Source organism: Penicillium cinerascens, assembly GCF_028974065.1.
Source record: "Penicillium cinerascens strain IBT 15544 chromosome Unknown contig_1_segment0_segment0, whole genome shotgun sequence".
NCBI lineage: Eukaryota > Fungi > Ascomycota > Eurotiomycetes > Eurotiales > Aspergillaceae > Penicillium > Penicillium cinerascens.
The window spans coordinates 2,209,454-2,222,924 of record NW_026695287.1 but is presented as its reverse complement, the minus strand read 5'-3'; the positions used below and the strand labels follow the sequence as shown (position 1 = coordinate 2,222,924).

Genomic DNA, 13,471 nt, shown 5'->3' with positions numbered 1-13,471 from the left:
TCGGATAGCCTGCACTCAGATTCAATCTATGAATAATACCGGCTTTCGAAACGGTGACCGGTTCCGTAGGACTCCATTCGCGCCCAAAATTATGTGTGCTTTTGCCGGTTGGCCGTGTTTTGGAGTCGCCTTCACCGTACCGGTGTGTCACGCGCTTGCCACCGGCTCTTGTCTCTTTACGACCGTACATAACGCCCTCTCGTAGTCTAAAAGCTGCCTTGCCTCAACCTCAGGTCTTTGAATCTTTCTACCAACCAGAAGTTTCTCTATCCCTTCCAAACGGCATCTGCCTTTATTACTATTCTCTCTCTCTTGCTCTCTTATCCACACCTCATTGATATTCTCGATAAGCACCACAGACACTCACGTCAATGAAGGCTGCACGCTCAGTGCGGGTGCCCCGCGTCCAGAGCATCAACCATGCTGGCAGGCGACTCGTGAGCCGTACTGGAACCTCCAACTCGTCTCTTGCTGCCAGCAACGTCTTCCAGCCGCTGTCGCCAGCTCACACCCCGCCCATGCCACGGAAGGCGCTGACAGCGCCTCTCTCGAAGTTGCCGCTTTCAACCGTCTTGCGCTCTTTGATGATTCTTTCTGTCTCTTCCTCTTCCCTTCTTCTTAAGCCTTGCATTTATACTCTTTCTCTCTTGGCTCACCCTCGCTCGGCTTTGATGGATGTCTCCAAGAACCCGCTGCTAAACCTCCTTGTGAAGCACACCATTTACAAGCAGTTCAATGCGGGCGAGAACAAGGCTGAAGTCCAGCAATCTATCCAGAACATTAAGGGTCTGGGATGCCGCGGTGTTCTCTTGGGATATGCCCGGGAGGTCCTGGTTGGAGAGAACCAGGAGGCCAAGCTCGATGCCAAGGCAGCTCAGGCTGAGGTCCAGATGTGGTTTGATGGTACCATGAAGACCGTTGATATGGCGCAGGAGGGAGACTTTGTTGCTCTCAAGTAAGTTCACCGTTGGCCTTTCGTCTACGATGGGGTCCTAACGGGTTTTCTAGATTCACTGGTATGGGAACCGATGCTCTTCGCCACCTCCAGAAGGAAGCCATGCCCTCCGAATTTATGGATTCCTCAATCCGGAAAGTGTGCGACTTGGCCATCTCCCGTGGCGTTCGTCTGCTGGTCGATGCCGAGGAGCAGGCTGTGCAGCCCGGTATCGAGGCTTGGATTATGAAGTACCAGAAATACTGCAATTCCCAGACTCCCGGCCGCGCCATCTTCTACGGCACATACCAAGCCTACCTCCGGTCCACTCCCGTCACGCTGAACCGTCATCTCGAGATGGCACGCCGCGACGGATACACTCTTGGCGTGAAGCTCGTCCGTGGCGCATACATGAAGACTGAGCCCCGCCACTTGATCTGGGCGGAGAAGGAGGACACTGACAAGTGCTACGATGAGGTCGTTGAGGCCCTTCTAACGCGCAAGTACAACTCCATGCTGCAGCCTCCTAGCAAGGACACCACCAAGCTGCCTCCCGTCAATGTGATCATCGCTACCCACAACCGCGAGTCGGTGCGCAAGGCCCACGCCATTCGCGTGCAGCAGTTCCTCAAGGGTGAAGACTATGGCGTGGACCTCAGCTATGCCCAACTCCAGGGTATGGCTGATGAGGTTAGCCTTGAATTGCTTCAAGGATTCGAGAGCGCCGAGTCTAGCGTTGGCGCTACACCCATTACTGCCCCCAACGTCTTCAAGCTTTTGACTTGGGGTTCTGTCCAGGAGTGCATGGGCTTCCTGCTTCGCCGTGCCGTCGAGAACACCGAGGCTGTTGGACGGACTAAGGACTCTCAGATTGCCATGATGGGCGAGTTGAAGCGTCGTTGCCTTGCGGTCTTTGGCCGCAACTAGATAGCCTTTTGGAAGGCTAAAGTGATACCACATTCTGTTTTTTATGCGGGAGCCCAGTCGGTTCGCTTGGGGGTTCTTGCTTGCATTCGCGCAAACTTTGGGTGCATCCATAGAGGGCGTTTTAACATATTATGAGTTACGGTAGCTGCAAATAATGATACAATTCAAGATGAATTATTTCCTGACTGTAACCTGTAGAAATAAAGTACATACCGGAACGACATGCCCTTTGCGGGGTTATCTACGGATCCGTTGGTATTCGGCAAGTGATGGCTCGCTGGTGCAGGCGTCCGGGGATCCGCCGACCATCGGGGCTGCCCCTCGCCAAATCGCGGGTGTCGGTTGGCGCTGCCGGCCCCAGCTTTCAGGGTTCTGATCAATACACTCACTGTCTTCTGCCAGTTACTTTCTGTTTGTGGTCATTCAAATAATCAAAAAGATCTACCCTGGTCAATCCATCGCTGCTACTATTATACCAACCCCAATATGCATATCCTCTCCGAGCCCGACGTCGCTCAGATCTTCCGGAGCTTGACCCGAGAGAAATGCCACGAGTTCATCGATGTCCTGGGAAAGGCACTGGTGGCTATGTCCGCCGAATCGAAGCCCAATGTCTCGGAGTCTGAAAAGTTGATTCATCAGCCCCTACGCACCGTGTTTGCTACCAAGGCCAACAACTCGTGCATCTTCATGCCCGTGTCTGACACGGTCAGCACCGCTGTCAAGGTTGTCACCGTCGCCAGCGGCGGTATCCAGGGTGTTATCAACGTCTTCTCACCTGATGGCCGTTTACAAGGTCTTCTCGCAGCCGCAGAAGTGACGGCGTTCCGAACAGCACTCGCCTCTATGACACTATTTGTCCGCTGCACCACTCTCCGCAAGGAGAATATCCTTGTGCTTGGATCCGGCCGTCAGGCAGAATGGCACGCCCGACTTGCTTTGATTCTGTACCCGGATCAAATCCGCCGAGTTACATTTGTGAACCGTGGCCGTCAAAGGCTTGACGAGCTGGAACGGGACGTGCTCCGTGGTTTGCGACAACGGTATCCAAATATCAACTTTGCAACATTTGCAAAGGAAGGCACGGCGGATTATGAAGCAAAACTGCTCAGAGAACTACAGGCTTGCGATGTGATTTTCAGCTGCACTCCGTCCATTGAACCAAACTTCTCATTCTCGGCGCTCCAGTCTGCGCCCAAACAGCGCTTCATCTCCCTTATTGGCTCATATAAGCCGCATATGCATGAGATTGACACGGAAACTCTGCTCTCTGGTGGTGGCAAAATCTATGTGGATTCCAAGACGGCGTGCATGGAAGAGTCGGGTGAATTGAATACGGCCAAGGTTACTGAGAACCAGTTAATTGAGATGGGTGATATTTTGGGAGACTTTAGCCCATCCCAGGCAATTGACATTCCGAAAGGATGCAATGTTATCTACAAGTGTGTTGGAATGGGTCTGATGGATCTTGTTGTTGGGAGGAAGGTGCTGGACGTTGGGAGTGAACAGGGTCTCGGTACTCATGTGGATGGATTCTAAGATTCAAAAAGACACATGGGTCAAAGTTACTAGCCCAGTTGACCCAGCGGTTCAGGATATGCAAGATACACGCTAGTTAGATTTCTACGCATGGAACGCGACGCTAAGGCGATCCCTGTTCGCGTTACACCGTTGGGGAACGGCAACATAGTCGTAGGATTTCAATACGATCATCTAGACCGATGATGCTGCACATTCACTTCCTGGTAATGGAGCCGTGGACGTCTGCTATGAAATCATCTCGATCAAATGTCGCTAAAAAAGCGTTCCTCAACCGCCGTTTGCTTATCTCGTTCTCCTGTACCTACGGGTCGTAGACGGGTTCGTAGCCAATTCAGGACTCGATTATACTCTCGTTTTGTTTTTAATAGTGAATTTAATCAGTAGAAATAGCCGTGTTTGATTAGGCAATTCTCTTTCATTAATAGGTAATCGAAAGGTAAGCCGAGAAAGGTCTCGTGAGATGACCCAAACGGAGGCGGAATGGCGGAGAAGGGCGTTTTGGGGGCAAAGTCTGCCTGGATGCGGGGCTGCGATCCGTCGGTTCTCTCGCTTTATCAACCCGATAGGTGAGTGCACGGCAACTCATCTCCCGACTTTCTTTTCTCGACCGTCTCGCGCGAGCCCTTCTACCTCGGTCGCCCAACCCCGTATTCCAGTGTGCGCCTACACCTCGGGCCCCGTCCGCCTCCGCCTTCTCCGGCATTTCTCCGCAGACGATGCTCCCCCGACGCCCTCGTTGACACCGGCAATGGACGACCCGACCTCGACCCCCACACAGCAAAAGCGCCCACGCGTGGCGGAAGAGAATCGCAAGCGAGCTGTTCGAGCGTATGTCCTCTGTGTATCTCGCCTCGAAAATCGGCGAATAGCTCACTAACGTCATGGGTCTTGTGCAGATGCGACGGCTGTCGCAGAGTGAAAGAGAAATGCGAGGGCGGTGTACCGTGTCGCAGATGTCTTCGCTATCGCCGACAGTGTAATTTCACTCATGTCGATCCCAGCGAGAAGAATCGGTCGACGTCGATCTCGTAAGTGGACGCGGTCTCAGTGCGCCAAGTTGACCGGGCTGACGAATCAATGCTAGGTTGTTGGACCGGGCGGCCTCGCTCAATCGTCATGAAATTGCGGAAGCAGAGCGCGTACACTGCATGGAGCGCCTCTTGTCATACTATGTTCCCGGTATCACTTTCGATATCCAGTCACTTCGCCAGGCCGTGGAGGATCTGAAGAGCAAACATCGTGATTCTGAGTCAGATGCCATTTCAACCAGAGCGGACCCCAACGAGATTGAAGACCTGGCCATCGATGATGAGGATTTCATGATCAAAGCTCTTCCAAATAATACGACCCGTAAGAGCGCATATCGAAAGAGCACAAGTGTCGTCGCAACTTACTAACCATTGGTCCCAGAATATTCCGGAGAGTTCTCATATCTGAACTTCTCCATGAAGATTCGGAAGAAAATTGACGAATGGATGAAAACTGCGGCTCCAGACGTGAGTAAAGTCGTATTATCACATATCAAAGGAGTCATCTGTTGACCAGATCGATGCAGGCCTCTACCGAAGTTGAGCCATTCGAGGAACGATGGCGATCCACACAACTCCAGTCAGGGTCATCTCTTGTTTCAGCATCAATCACCTGTCTTCCACCACGCTATGTGGCCGACTTCCTCGTCCAGATCTTCTTCAAGTATGCGCAGACCAATAACTTCTATGTGGAAGAAGACTGGCTCCGCGACAAATTGAATATCTGCTATACCAACCCCTCCTGTCTGTCTACGGATGATGCAGGTGCCGTTTGTTCGATTTTGATGGTTCTGGCTGTTGGCACGCAATTCGCTCATATGGAGTCGTCGACACCGGTCAATTGTTTACCATCTGATGCCAATCAAGACCATCATTTCTCCGAGGATGAGGTCGGTTTAACATTCTATCAGTTTGCATCCAAGCTATTACCGGACATCATTGCTACGGCTTCCATACGAAGTGTGCAGGCTTGCTTATTGATCGGCACTTACCTACTTCCTCTGGATACATCTGGGCTGTGCTACACGTACTTCGGCTTGGCACTCAAGCTCGCTATCCAGAATGGCATGCATCGACGATATCACGGCGAAGGTCTCTCACCTCGAATGGTAGAGACAAGGAATCGCGTCTTTTGGACAGCTTATACCATTGAAAAGCGCATTAGTATTCTTCACGGCAGACCCTCATCCTTATCAGATGCTGATGTTGACGCTCCCCTCCCTGTTGACTTCCCCGGAATAATGCCCGCTTCACAGCAATCGAATCACACAAACATGGTCGCGTTGATTACTTTGACACTGAAGCTCGGGGAAGTTTCCAATGAGATCTCTTTGCTCCGAACTGCCCGAAAGGGTCAACAACAGGACTGCCTCGAGCGATTACTCAACATCCGAAAACATCTGATTGACTGGTGGTCTACCTTACCCGAAGAAACAAACTGTCGAGATCTTAACCCCGGTGGACCATTGTTCCGATCCAACGTGCACTTGAAACTTGACTATTGCCTAACCCGAATCTTCATCGGCCGTCCATTCTTGTTCAGCAGTCTGAGGGGCCTTTACCAGACACCAGTCACGCCTTACAAAGGCCCATCTGGGGTGTCCAAGAACCGCGCGACTCTTGTTACGGACTGTGTTGAAGCAGCCCTAGAGATTATCGATCTCTGTCGTCTTCTCCGAGACGAGGCCGGTCTTGCCCGTGCCTCATTCACCGAATTCAGCTCATGTCGTGCAGCGCTTCTGGTCATCCTAGCCCAGGGATTGACGAAGCGCACTGAGCGACTCGGCGCAGCTCTCGAACAAGGCATTTCATTAATCAAGATCATGTCCATGGGCGTCGGCTCAGCACGTTCCGCCGTCAGCGTGATCGAAGCACTCGAGCGAGCAATCCGCCGGCTAGAGCTGTGGAGTGAGAGCCAACAAGCTCAAAGCAACGGAGGCAGCATGGAGTCTGCATATGACCGTTTCAAGAACTGGGAGATGCTTTGGAAGACCGGGCCCGTGTCGCCCACTGCAATGGCCTGGAAGCAGCAAGAAGCCTTTGAAAATGACTCTGTTATCCAGCAAAGTGTGGGATCCCAAGGCCCTGGTGGTCCGCCGGCGGCCGAGGACGTTATTCCGGGTTTGTCGGTCACACCTCCGACTCTTCCGCTGCCCAACGCCAATGGCCCTGAACCTGCACTTGGTCACCCAGGAGAGATTCTGGACGGTGACGTCCCGAGTAGCGGTCTTTCTGTTTCGGACAATTTCCCCATCTCGCACCAGTCTCTTCCGCAAATGCCGCCTTTCGGGTTTGATCACTTCGTCTCGAACTTCCCGCAGGAGCTCGGCGAGTTTACTGCCATTCCGTGCTTTGAGCCTGATGCTCAAGGCAATCCTGCCATGGTCGGCACTGACCTTAAGCCGCCTGGAAGCGCAGATTCGCATTGGTTGCAGTTTATGAATGAGTGAGTATGTGGTCCTTGTGACAAATGCTGTTTTAGCCGGTTTGTTCTGTTTCTACCTTTGTCTATTCTTGATATACCATATTCCGCGAGATCGTTTTTGTCTATATTGGTTGCGTTGGCAGGTGGTCTCGGTGACTTATATTTGGTGCGAGATTGGCAATGGCAATGACATATCTTCGTAATGAAATTCTTTTTAACTGATGAAGTGCCTCAAAGCAATCAACAGCTAAGGTATATGCTAAGAATATCGCTAATCGAAAGTAACCTTCTTTCCCTGGAAGGTCGCCGTAGCAGCTTGCTCCTTGAGCTTCCGCTTCGCCTCCCACGACGGATGCAATGGACCCTCGTCCTTCGGGGGGCCCTTGGGCCTGCCTCCCTGGCCGGGTCCCGAGCCTGATTGATGGCCTCCATGGTTATTGTGGATGTTATGAGGTCGATCTTGAAGGCCTCGATCTCCAAAGCCTCCTCGTTCGCCGTGTCTACCTCCTCTACCACCATCTGTCGCTCCCTTCCGAGTATCCCACCCGCTGTCTCTGCTCCGCTTTTGTTGCTTCATCTCCTTCTGTACATGGTTTGCGCCTGCTCCATACTTCTTCTCCCAGAGTGCGCGGCGGGCTTGCTGACCCATGCGGTTCTTGCGTTTCGGCGCAGCAGCCTCCTCCCCTTCACTGGCCTCCTCAGAGCCGGACCAGTAGCCGCCCATCATTAGAGATGGAAGGAAAGTCGTGCTCTGTGCCGGGGCATCGGAGCCCTTGCTTGCTTTGGTCTTCTTAGGAGGCGGGGAGTCCGCGGCTGAATAGACGGGAGATGGCGAGCGGGAGACCGAGTCGGAGATGTCATCTGCAAGAGCTCTGCTCCTCGCGGGTACGTCCGCGTCGGAATCTTCTTCACCTTCCGAGTCGGAGCCTGGTGCTAGCCGCGCGTCAAACTCTGCGAAGTCGTCGCTTCCTGATCCTTCGTCCCCAGAAACGTCCATATCATCCTCCGGGCGCGAGTCCCGCTCGCTATCCCGAGTAGTTGAAGGTCGTTTGGGTTGCTCATCCTCGGATCCAGATACAGACTCTGATTCCTCAGCCTTTCGCCGTGTTGGTTTCTCCTCCGACCCCGCACCCTTCTTGGCCTCGGCCTTGCCCTGCTTTCCAGTCGGTGTCTCGTCTACTCCCAACAATTTCCGAATTTCAACCAGAATATTAGGCACCACATTCTTCACTGGGGTAGATTTGAACAATCGCGCCAGGATATTGGCCTCGGCGGTGCTCTTGGGCCCCTCCGTAGGGACATTCCTAGATTCTTTAAATTCCTTGAACGCCGGGGACTCTGCGATGCGCTTCGTCTTGGACAGTTGCTTGAAAAGGTATTTTGCGGCGGTAACGTTGTAGTCCAGGGCCTGGATGAAACGGAATGTTAGTAAGTACCGAAAAGTTCTAGAACCCGAATGGTGCTCTTCAGCGCATACCTTCAAAGCATTCACTTCCTCAGCCAGCTTCGACAATGCCGTCGGGTTGTCCTGCGACTTGACAGTCTTCTCTCGTCGGCTGAGCTTTTGTCTCTCGAACCCTCGTGCTGTCTTCAGGCCCTTGGATATGATTTGTACGCCGTGATCGAATTTAACCCCGAGGCGCACTGCCTTCATTGACAGTTTGCGATCGTCGGAGCCGTTGAGCTCAGAGAGCTTGCGCTTCGGCATTCTGGTGGCTGAGTGTGTGATTTAATCAACTTGGTAATAAACCGATGTCAGTCCAAGCTTGCAAGGCGAGAGAGGAAGCCGAGTAAAGTTCGGAGGTCGGAGGTTCATTCCACGTTAGTAAGGCGGAGCCTTTTTTTTTTTTCTTGCGCGGATCAATTGCCAAGGCTCTCCGCCTCGCGCTCCGATGCCACCAAAATCTTTGACCGTGTCTATTTATTGTCGTCGCTTTCATGTAGCCCGAAAATAAAATAGAATGGTCGGTAATTTCCAAGACGCACGGCTCTGCTTTACGCAAAGATTTCCAGCCACCTTGGAACAAGTGAGGGGTTGAGGGGTGATTATAATGGGAAAAGTTCAAATGCGTTTGATCTATACAGGTATATTTCCAAATTTACGTCGCTCTATAATCATGATTGGAGGGCGAAGAACACCATCGATTAACGATATGTACATACAGACATGGCAAAGAAAAGGACTACGCATACAGACTCTTTCTATTTCTTTTCCTCCTCCTTGGGCTCCGGCTTGGGAGTAGGGAGCTTGAACTGTAGACAAATGGATTAGCGTTTGTTCCTAAAAGTTGGTAAAATAGTATAGCTTACCGAGTCGGGTGTACGGTCCTGGCCAGCACCAACAGGCTCCCACGCCGTGGAGCCGCTCTCGAAGTTGCGGAAAGCTTGGGTAAGCTCAAGGGGCTCAATAACAATGCGCTTCTTCTCCTCGTCGTAGCGCAACTCGGTGTAACCGGTCAAGGGGAAGTCCTTGCGGAGCGGGTGGCCGTCAAAGCCGTAGTCGGTCATGATACGGCGCAGATCGGGGTGACCAGAGAAGAAAACACCGAACATATCGTAGACCTCACGCTCGTACCACAGAGCGCCCTCGAACAGGCCAGTCACACTGGGAACAGGAGTGGCCTCATCGGCGTAGGTCTTGACACGAATACGAGAGTTATAGCGGACACTGAGCATGTTGTACACCACCTCGAAACGCTGGTCACGGGTGGGGAAGTCAACACCGGTGATATCGGAGATCTGGGTGAACTCAGCCGCGGTGTGGTACTTCAGGAAGCTCATGAGGGGAATGACACCGGAAGGAGCAGTGTATACAGTAAGCTCATCCTTCCACACGGTGAACTGCTGGACGTATTTGGGCAGGCAGGACATAATGTACTGTCCGTAGGTGTGCAGGCTGTCGGCCATATTCTGGTACTTGTCGGCCGGGTTGATGATGGGGGCACGAATGGGTCCCGAAGCTGAAGATCGATAACCGAGTCAGTTCAAATACCGTTGTTTCAATTGATTGGGATGTTTCACGTACGGGGCCGTTGCGCCTGGCGCATGTTTTCAGGCTCCGGGGAGCCCGGTTGTGTAGAGGCCTTCGCAGCGTACTGCAATGAAGACGAGGAAAAGGCGCGAGGGGCCATGGACTTCGCGGCCGGGGCCACAGAGCGTCCGTAGCCCAAGCGCATCAGAGAGCGAGCGGATGCCATGGTGGGAGGGGAAGCAATGGCTTGCAAGAGGAGGGACACGCAAGGCACGTAAGGTGGATTGTGAGGACGGAGGTTGGCTGAACCTGCGGGTCACGTGTCGCTGACATAATCTGACCGGCGCGCTAAACGCGATCGGGTAACGCCAGCAAAATGAAGCCGCGCTTCAATTTCCTTCCTTTCTTCTCCCTCGCCGTTCATCTCCCCACGATCATCTCGCCCCCCTCTCTTCCTTTTCCTCCTCTTTAATTTCTCCTTTCTCTTTTGTGCTGGCTCCGGAGTAGCGTCTTCGTCTCTTTCTATTTTGCACTCGACACGACGGGTGCCGGCGTTGAAGATTCCCTGTCGCCTTTCCTCATTACCCCAGTTTCAGCGCGAACATGTCCAGTCGCCAACAGATCGATTCCGTCATCGACGACGATGATGAGTTCTGGTTTGTCATGATTTCCTAGATGGATTTGCGACGTGGTTACTGACTCTCTCAAAGCCCCCTTTGTATCGAAGAGTTCGATCTTTCAGACAAGAACTTTAGACCTTGTCCCTGTGGATATCAGGTATGATCTTACATGGCTCCATGAAACGCCGGTAGCAGTGGTACTGACACAGTGTTTTTAGATTTGCCAATTCTGCTACAACAATATCAAAACCCACAGCGAAGAGGGTCGATGCCCGAACTGTCGCCGTCCCTACGACGACAGCACGATTCAATACAAAATTCCCGATGCAGAGGAGTGAGTCATGGCTTCCCCATACTTGGTGTCCCATTTTGCGCGGAGTTACTGACTCAGCTTGGCGTTCTAGATTCAAGGCAGACTTGGCACTGAAACACCGCAAGGCAGCGGCAGCTAAGAAGAAGGAAGCCGAAAAGCGCGAAATTGAAGCTTCCAGCCGCAAAAATTTGGCAGGTGTTCGTGTAGTCCAGAAGAATCTGGTCTATGTTATCGGCCTTAACCCGACGATCCGCGACGAGAACCAACTTCTCCTGACTCTTCGTGGGAAGGAGTATTTCGGACAATATGGCGATATCGAGAAGATCGTGGTCAGCAAGGCTAAGCCTGGTGGCAATCCCCACCAGGGCATTGGTGTTTATGTCACGTTCTCCCGCAAGGCTGATGCTGCAACGTGCATTAATGCTGTAGATGGCTCCGCGAATGGCGACCGGGTGCTGCGGGCCCAATACGGAACGACCAAGTATTGCTCGTCTTTCCTTCGCAATGAGCAGTGTAACAACCGCAACTGCACGTTCTTGCACGAGACCGGAGAGGACAGTGAGAGTTACAGCCGCTCGGATCTCTCTTCCATGAATACCTTGTCCAGCCAGCGTCAAAACAATCCTCAAATCCCCCCGCAAGCTCGACCCGTCCAGCCGATATCTCATCCAATGCGCCGCCAACCGTCTAAGGATGACTCGATCAGTGGACGCCAATCTATTCCGGATGGGCCTGCGCTCCCCTCATCGGCAAGCTGGGCGAATAGGGATGCTTCCATTAAGGCTAGGCGACCCAGTTTGACTGGAAGTCAAGCCTCTCAGAGCCCTCGCCCCGCCAGTGTAAATGTTGCAATTGGAGCCGACGAGTCTAGGCGCGCAGAAAAGCAGTCACCTATAGCCCAGGAAGCTCAGCGGACATCTTCCCAATCCGATACTAGATCTCCGTTGACCCAGATCAGACCTCGCGAACCCAAGCCCGAGCCGGCCTCTCCGTTTGACAACCTTATCAAGGAGCTCATGTCACCCGAATTCCGATTTATTTTCTCAGCATCCGAGCTTCCCTCAGATGACCTCAAAGCAATCCAGAATTATCCGTCATTCATCGATCCATATGGTGGCGTCAAGCGCCGAGCGATGCGCGAGAAGGCAGAACAGGACCGGCTCAAGCGTGAGCAGGAGCTTCTTCAGTCCGCTAATATGGAAGAGGAAAGCAGGGAAGCTGGCAGCTTGCAACTTGGTGGAGAGCCAGAGGAAGGCAGCCAACCTCGCGGCCGTCCGACCCGCGAATCACACGGTGCCATTCAACCCCCTTCTCAACAAGACACGGCGGATAACTCAACCGTTGGCTCTCCAGTCTCCGCCACTAGCCACCAATTCCAAGGCCTGAACTTAGCGGGCCGCAGCTTGACCCCCCTTCAGCAGCAGCAATTGATGCTCCTCAAATCCGCTGGCAACCAGCAAGCTGGATTGTCGGACCCATTAAGCTCAGCTGCTTTGGACCAAGCCGCACAGGTGCGTCAAGGTCTTTTGCAAAGCCAAATGGCGCAATTCAATGCGCTCCAGGCCCAAAGCCGCCAGGGTCCCCGGTTCTCTTTCGCAAACGAAGTCGGTTCTAAGAATATGACCAACGCCCGTATGCTTAGCCAGATGCAGTCTGGTACCCCGAATCCGCTCTCTGCTCCCAGCCCCCAGCATGGTCTTGGCGGTGGCTTCTACGCAAGTGGTGCCCAGGGTCCCCCTCCCGGTTTGAAGACTGCTGGAACTCCTCCCATCAGCGGCGGTGGAATGTTCGCCCAGGGCCATGGCTTCACTTCAAACAACAATGTCGGACTGGGTTCTACTATGGGCAAACAGGATGCGACTCCCGAATTGATGCGTGAATTACTACGTGGCCGAAGCGGTACGAATGTCGGCAGTGTACAGGGCCAAGAGACCGCAAAGCGTGAGTTCATGTTCCCTTTCCTTCAACAGCACCAAACCCCACCTCCCCTGACTCCCGTCAATGGCCTTCTCAGCTCTTTCTATGGGCCCCAGGCAGGCTCAGCGCCTGACTCTGGCGGCTCACAGAAGCAGAAGAAGAAGGGGAAGAAGCAGAGACACGCTAACACTTCCTCCGGTGGAGGCGGTGTAGTAGATCTTGCGGACCCGAGCATTTTGCAGGCGAGGATGCACCAGGTTGGTGCCAATGCTACTGCTGGGCAGGCGTTGTACGGGAGCCAGGGCCAAGGTGGGTACAATCCCTCAATGATGTACAGCGGTGGTGGATTCAACCGCTGGTGAACGACTTCCCTCCCGCATTATACTCATGACTTTTCATTTGCATTTTCCCTCTTGCTCTTTTTATATGATGTTTTACCATGTGCTTTGATGGGTCTGTGTCCCTTGATGACATGATATCATTTCCCTTCTGCTGTTATTTTATGCAAACGGACTGGCCGCTCTGGATCAGTACGACGGGCCGGCGCGCCCTTGGCGTATTGTGATGGTCTTTGATTCTTGATTTTTCCTTCCATGTTCACCCCAGCTTTCTTGTTTCATTCGCGGCTTTTTGCATTTTGTGGACATATCTTCATGTCTTTGGGGGCACCCTTTATATTCGGCGGCTGCTGTATTCCCTCTATCCTTTTTCTTTCTTTGCATTCGGATCTTCGTTCGACCATCTGCAGCGTCTTGAAGACCGCGATGGATCCATGGATTAATGTACGTTAAGGC

The 13,471-nt window shown here is 52.9% G+C and overlaps 6 protein-coding genes across 6 annotated transcripts; 4 read left to right on the top strand and 2 right to left on the bottom strand.

The window, feature by feature from the left end:
- Positions 1 to 371: 371 nt before the first annotated feature.
- On the top strand, positions 372 to 1,861 carry N7498_002386 (proline dehydrogenase family protein; the record flags this gene model as incomplete). The annotated part of the gene is made up of 2 exons (XM_058449448.1): positions 372 to 955; positions 1,009 to 1,861. The coding sequence occupies 2 exons, from the start codon at positions 372 to 374 to the stop codon at positions 1,859 to 1,861; spliced, it is 1,437 nt and encodes a 478-aa protein (XP_058311792.1).
- A 486-nt stretch (positions 1,862 to 2,347) lies between these two features.
- On the top strand, positions 2,348 to 3,400 carry N7498_002385 (putative proline utilization protein PrnX; the record flags this gene model as incomplete). The annotated part of the gene is made up of 1 exon (XM_058449447.1): positions 2,348 to 3,400. One exon carries the CDS (start codon positions 2,348 to 2,350, stop codon positions 3,398 to 3,400), a length of 1,053 nt encoding a protein of 350 aa, XP_058311791.1.
- Positions 3,401 to 4,151: 751 nt separating this feature from the next.
- N7498_002384 (Zn(II)2Cys6 transcription factor) lies at positions 4,152 to 6,881 on the top strand (the record flags this gene model as incomplete). Its single annotated transcript, XM_058449446.1, has 5 exons — positions 4,152 to 4,231; positions 4,300 to 4,431; positions 4,488 to 4,753; positions 4,814 to 4,899; positions 4,959 to 6,881. 5 exons carry the CDS (start codon positions 4,152 to 4,154, stop codon positions 6,879 to 6,881), a joined length of 2,487 nt encoding a protein of 828 aa, XP_058311790.1.
- Positions 6,882 to 7,127: 246 nt separating this feature from the next.
- Positions 7,128 to 8,564, bottom strand: N7498_002383 (BUD22 family protein; the record flags this gene model as incomplete). The annotated part of the gene is made up of 2 exons (XM_058449445.1): positions 7,128 to 8,264; positions 8,334 to 8,564. The coding sequence occupies 2 exons, from the start codon at positions 8,562 to 8,564 to the stop codon at positions 7,128 to 7,130; spliced, it is 1,368 nt and encodes a 455-aa protein (XP_058311789.1).
- Positions 8,565 to 9,058: 494 nt separating this feature from the next.
- N7498_002382 (complex I 30 kDa subunit family protein) lies at positions 9,059 to 10,053 on the bottom strand (the record flags this gene model as incomplete). Its single annotated transcript, XM_058449444.1, has 3 exons — positions 9,059 to 9,109; positions 9,167 to 9,816; positions 9,882 to 10,053. The coding sequence occupies 3 exons, from the start codon at positions 10,051 to 10,053 to the stop codon at positions 9,059 to 9,061; spliced, it is 873 nt and encodes a 290-aa protein (XP_058311788.1).
- A 377-nt stretch (positions 10,054 to 10,430) lies between these two features.
- On the top strand, positions 10,431 to 13,039 carry N7498_002381 (CCR4-NOT core ubiquitin-protein ligase subunit MOT2; the record flags this gene model as incomplete). Its single annotated transcript, XM_058449443.1, has 4 exons — positions 10,431 to 10,483; positions 10,538 to 10,604; positions 10,666 to 10,781; positions 10,852 to 13,039. The coding sequence occupies 4 exons, from the start codon at positions 10,431 to 10,433 to the stop codon at positions 13,037 to 13,039; spliced, it is 2,424 nt and encodes an 807-aa protein (XP_058311787.1).
- Between the last annotated feature and the right edge of the window lie 432 nt (positions 13,040 to 13,471).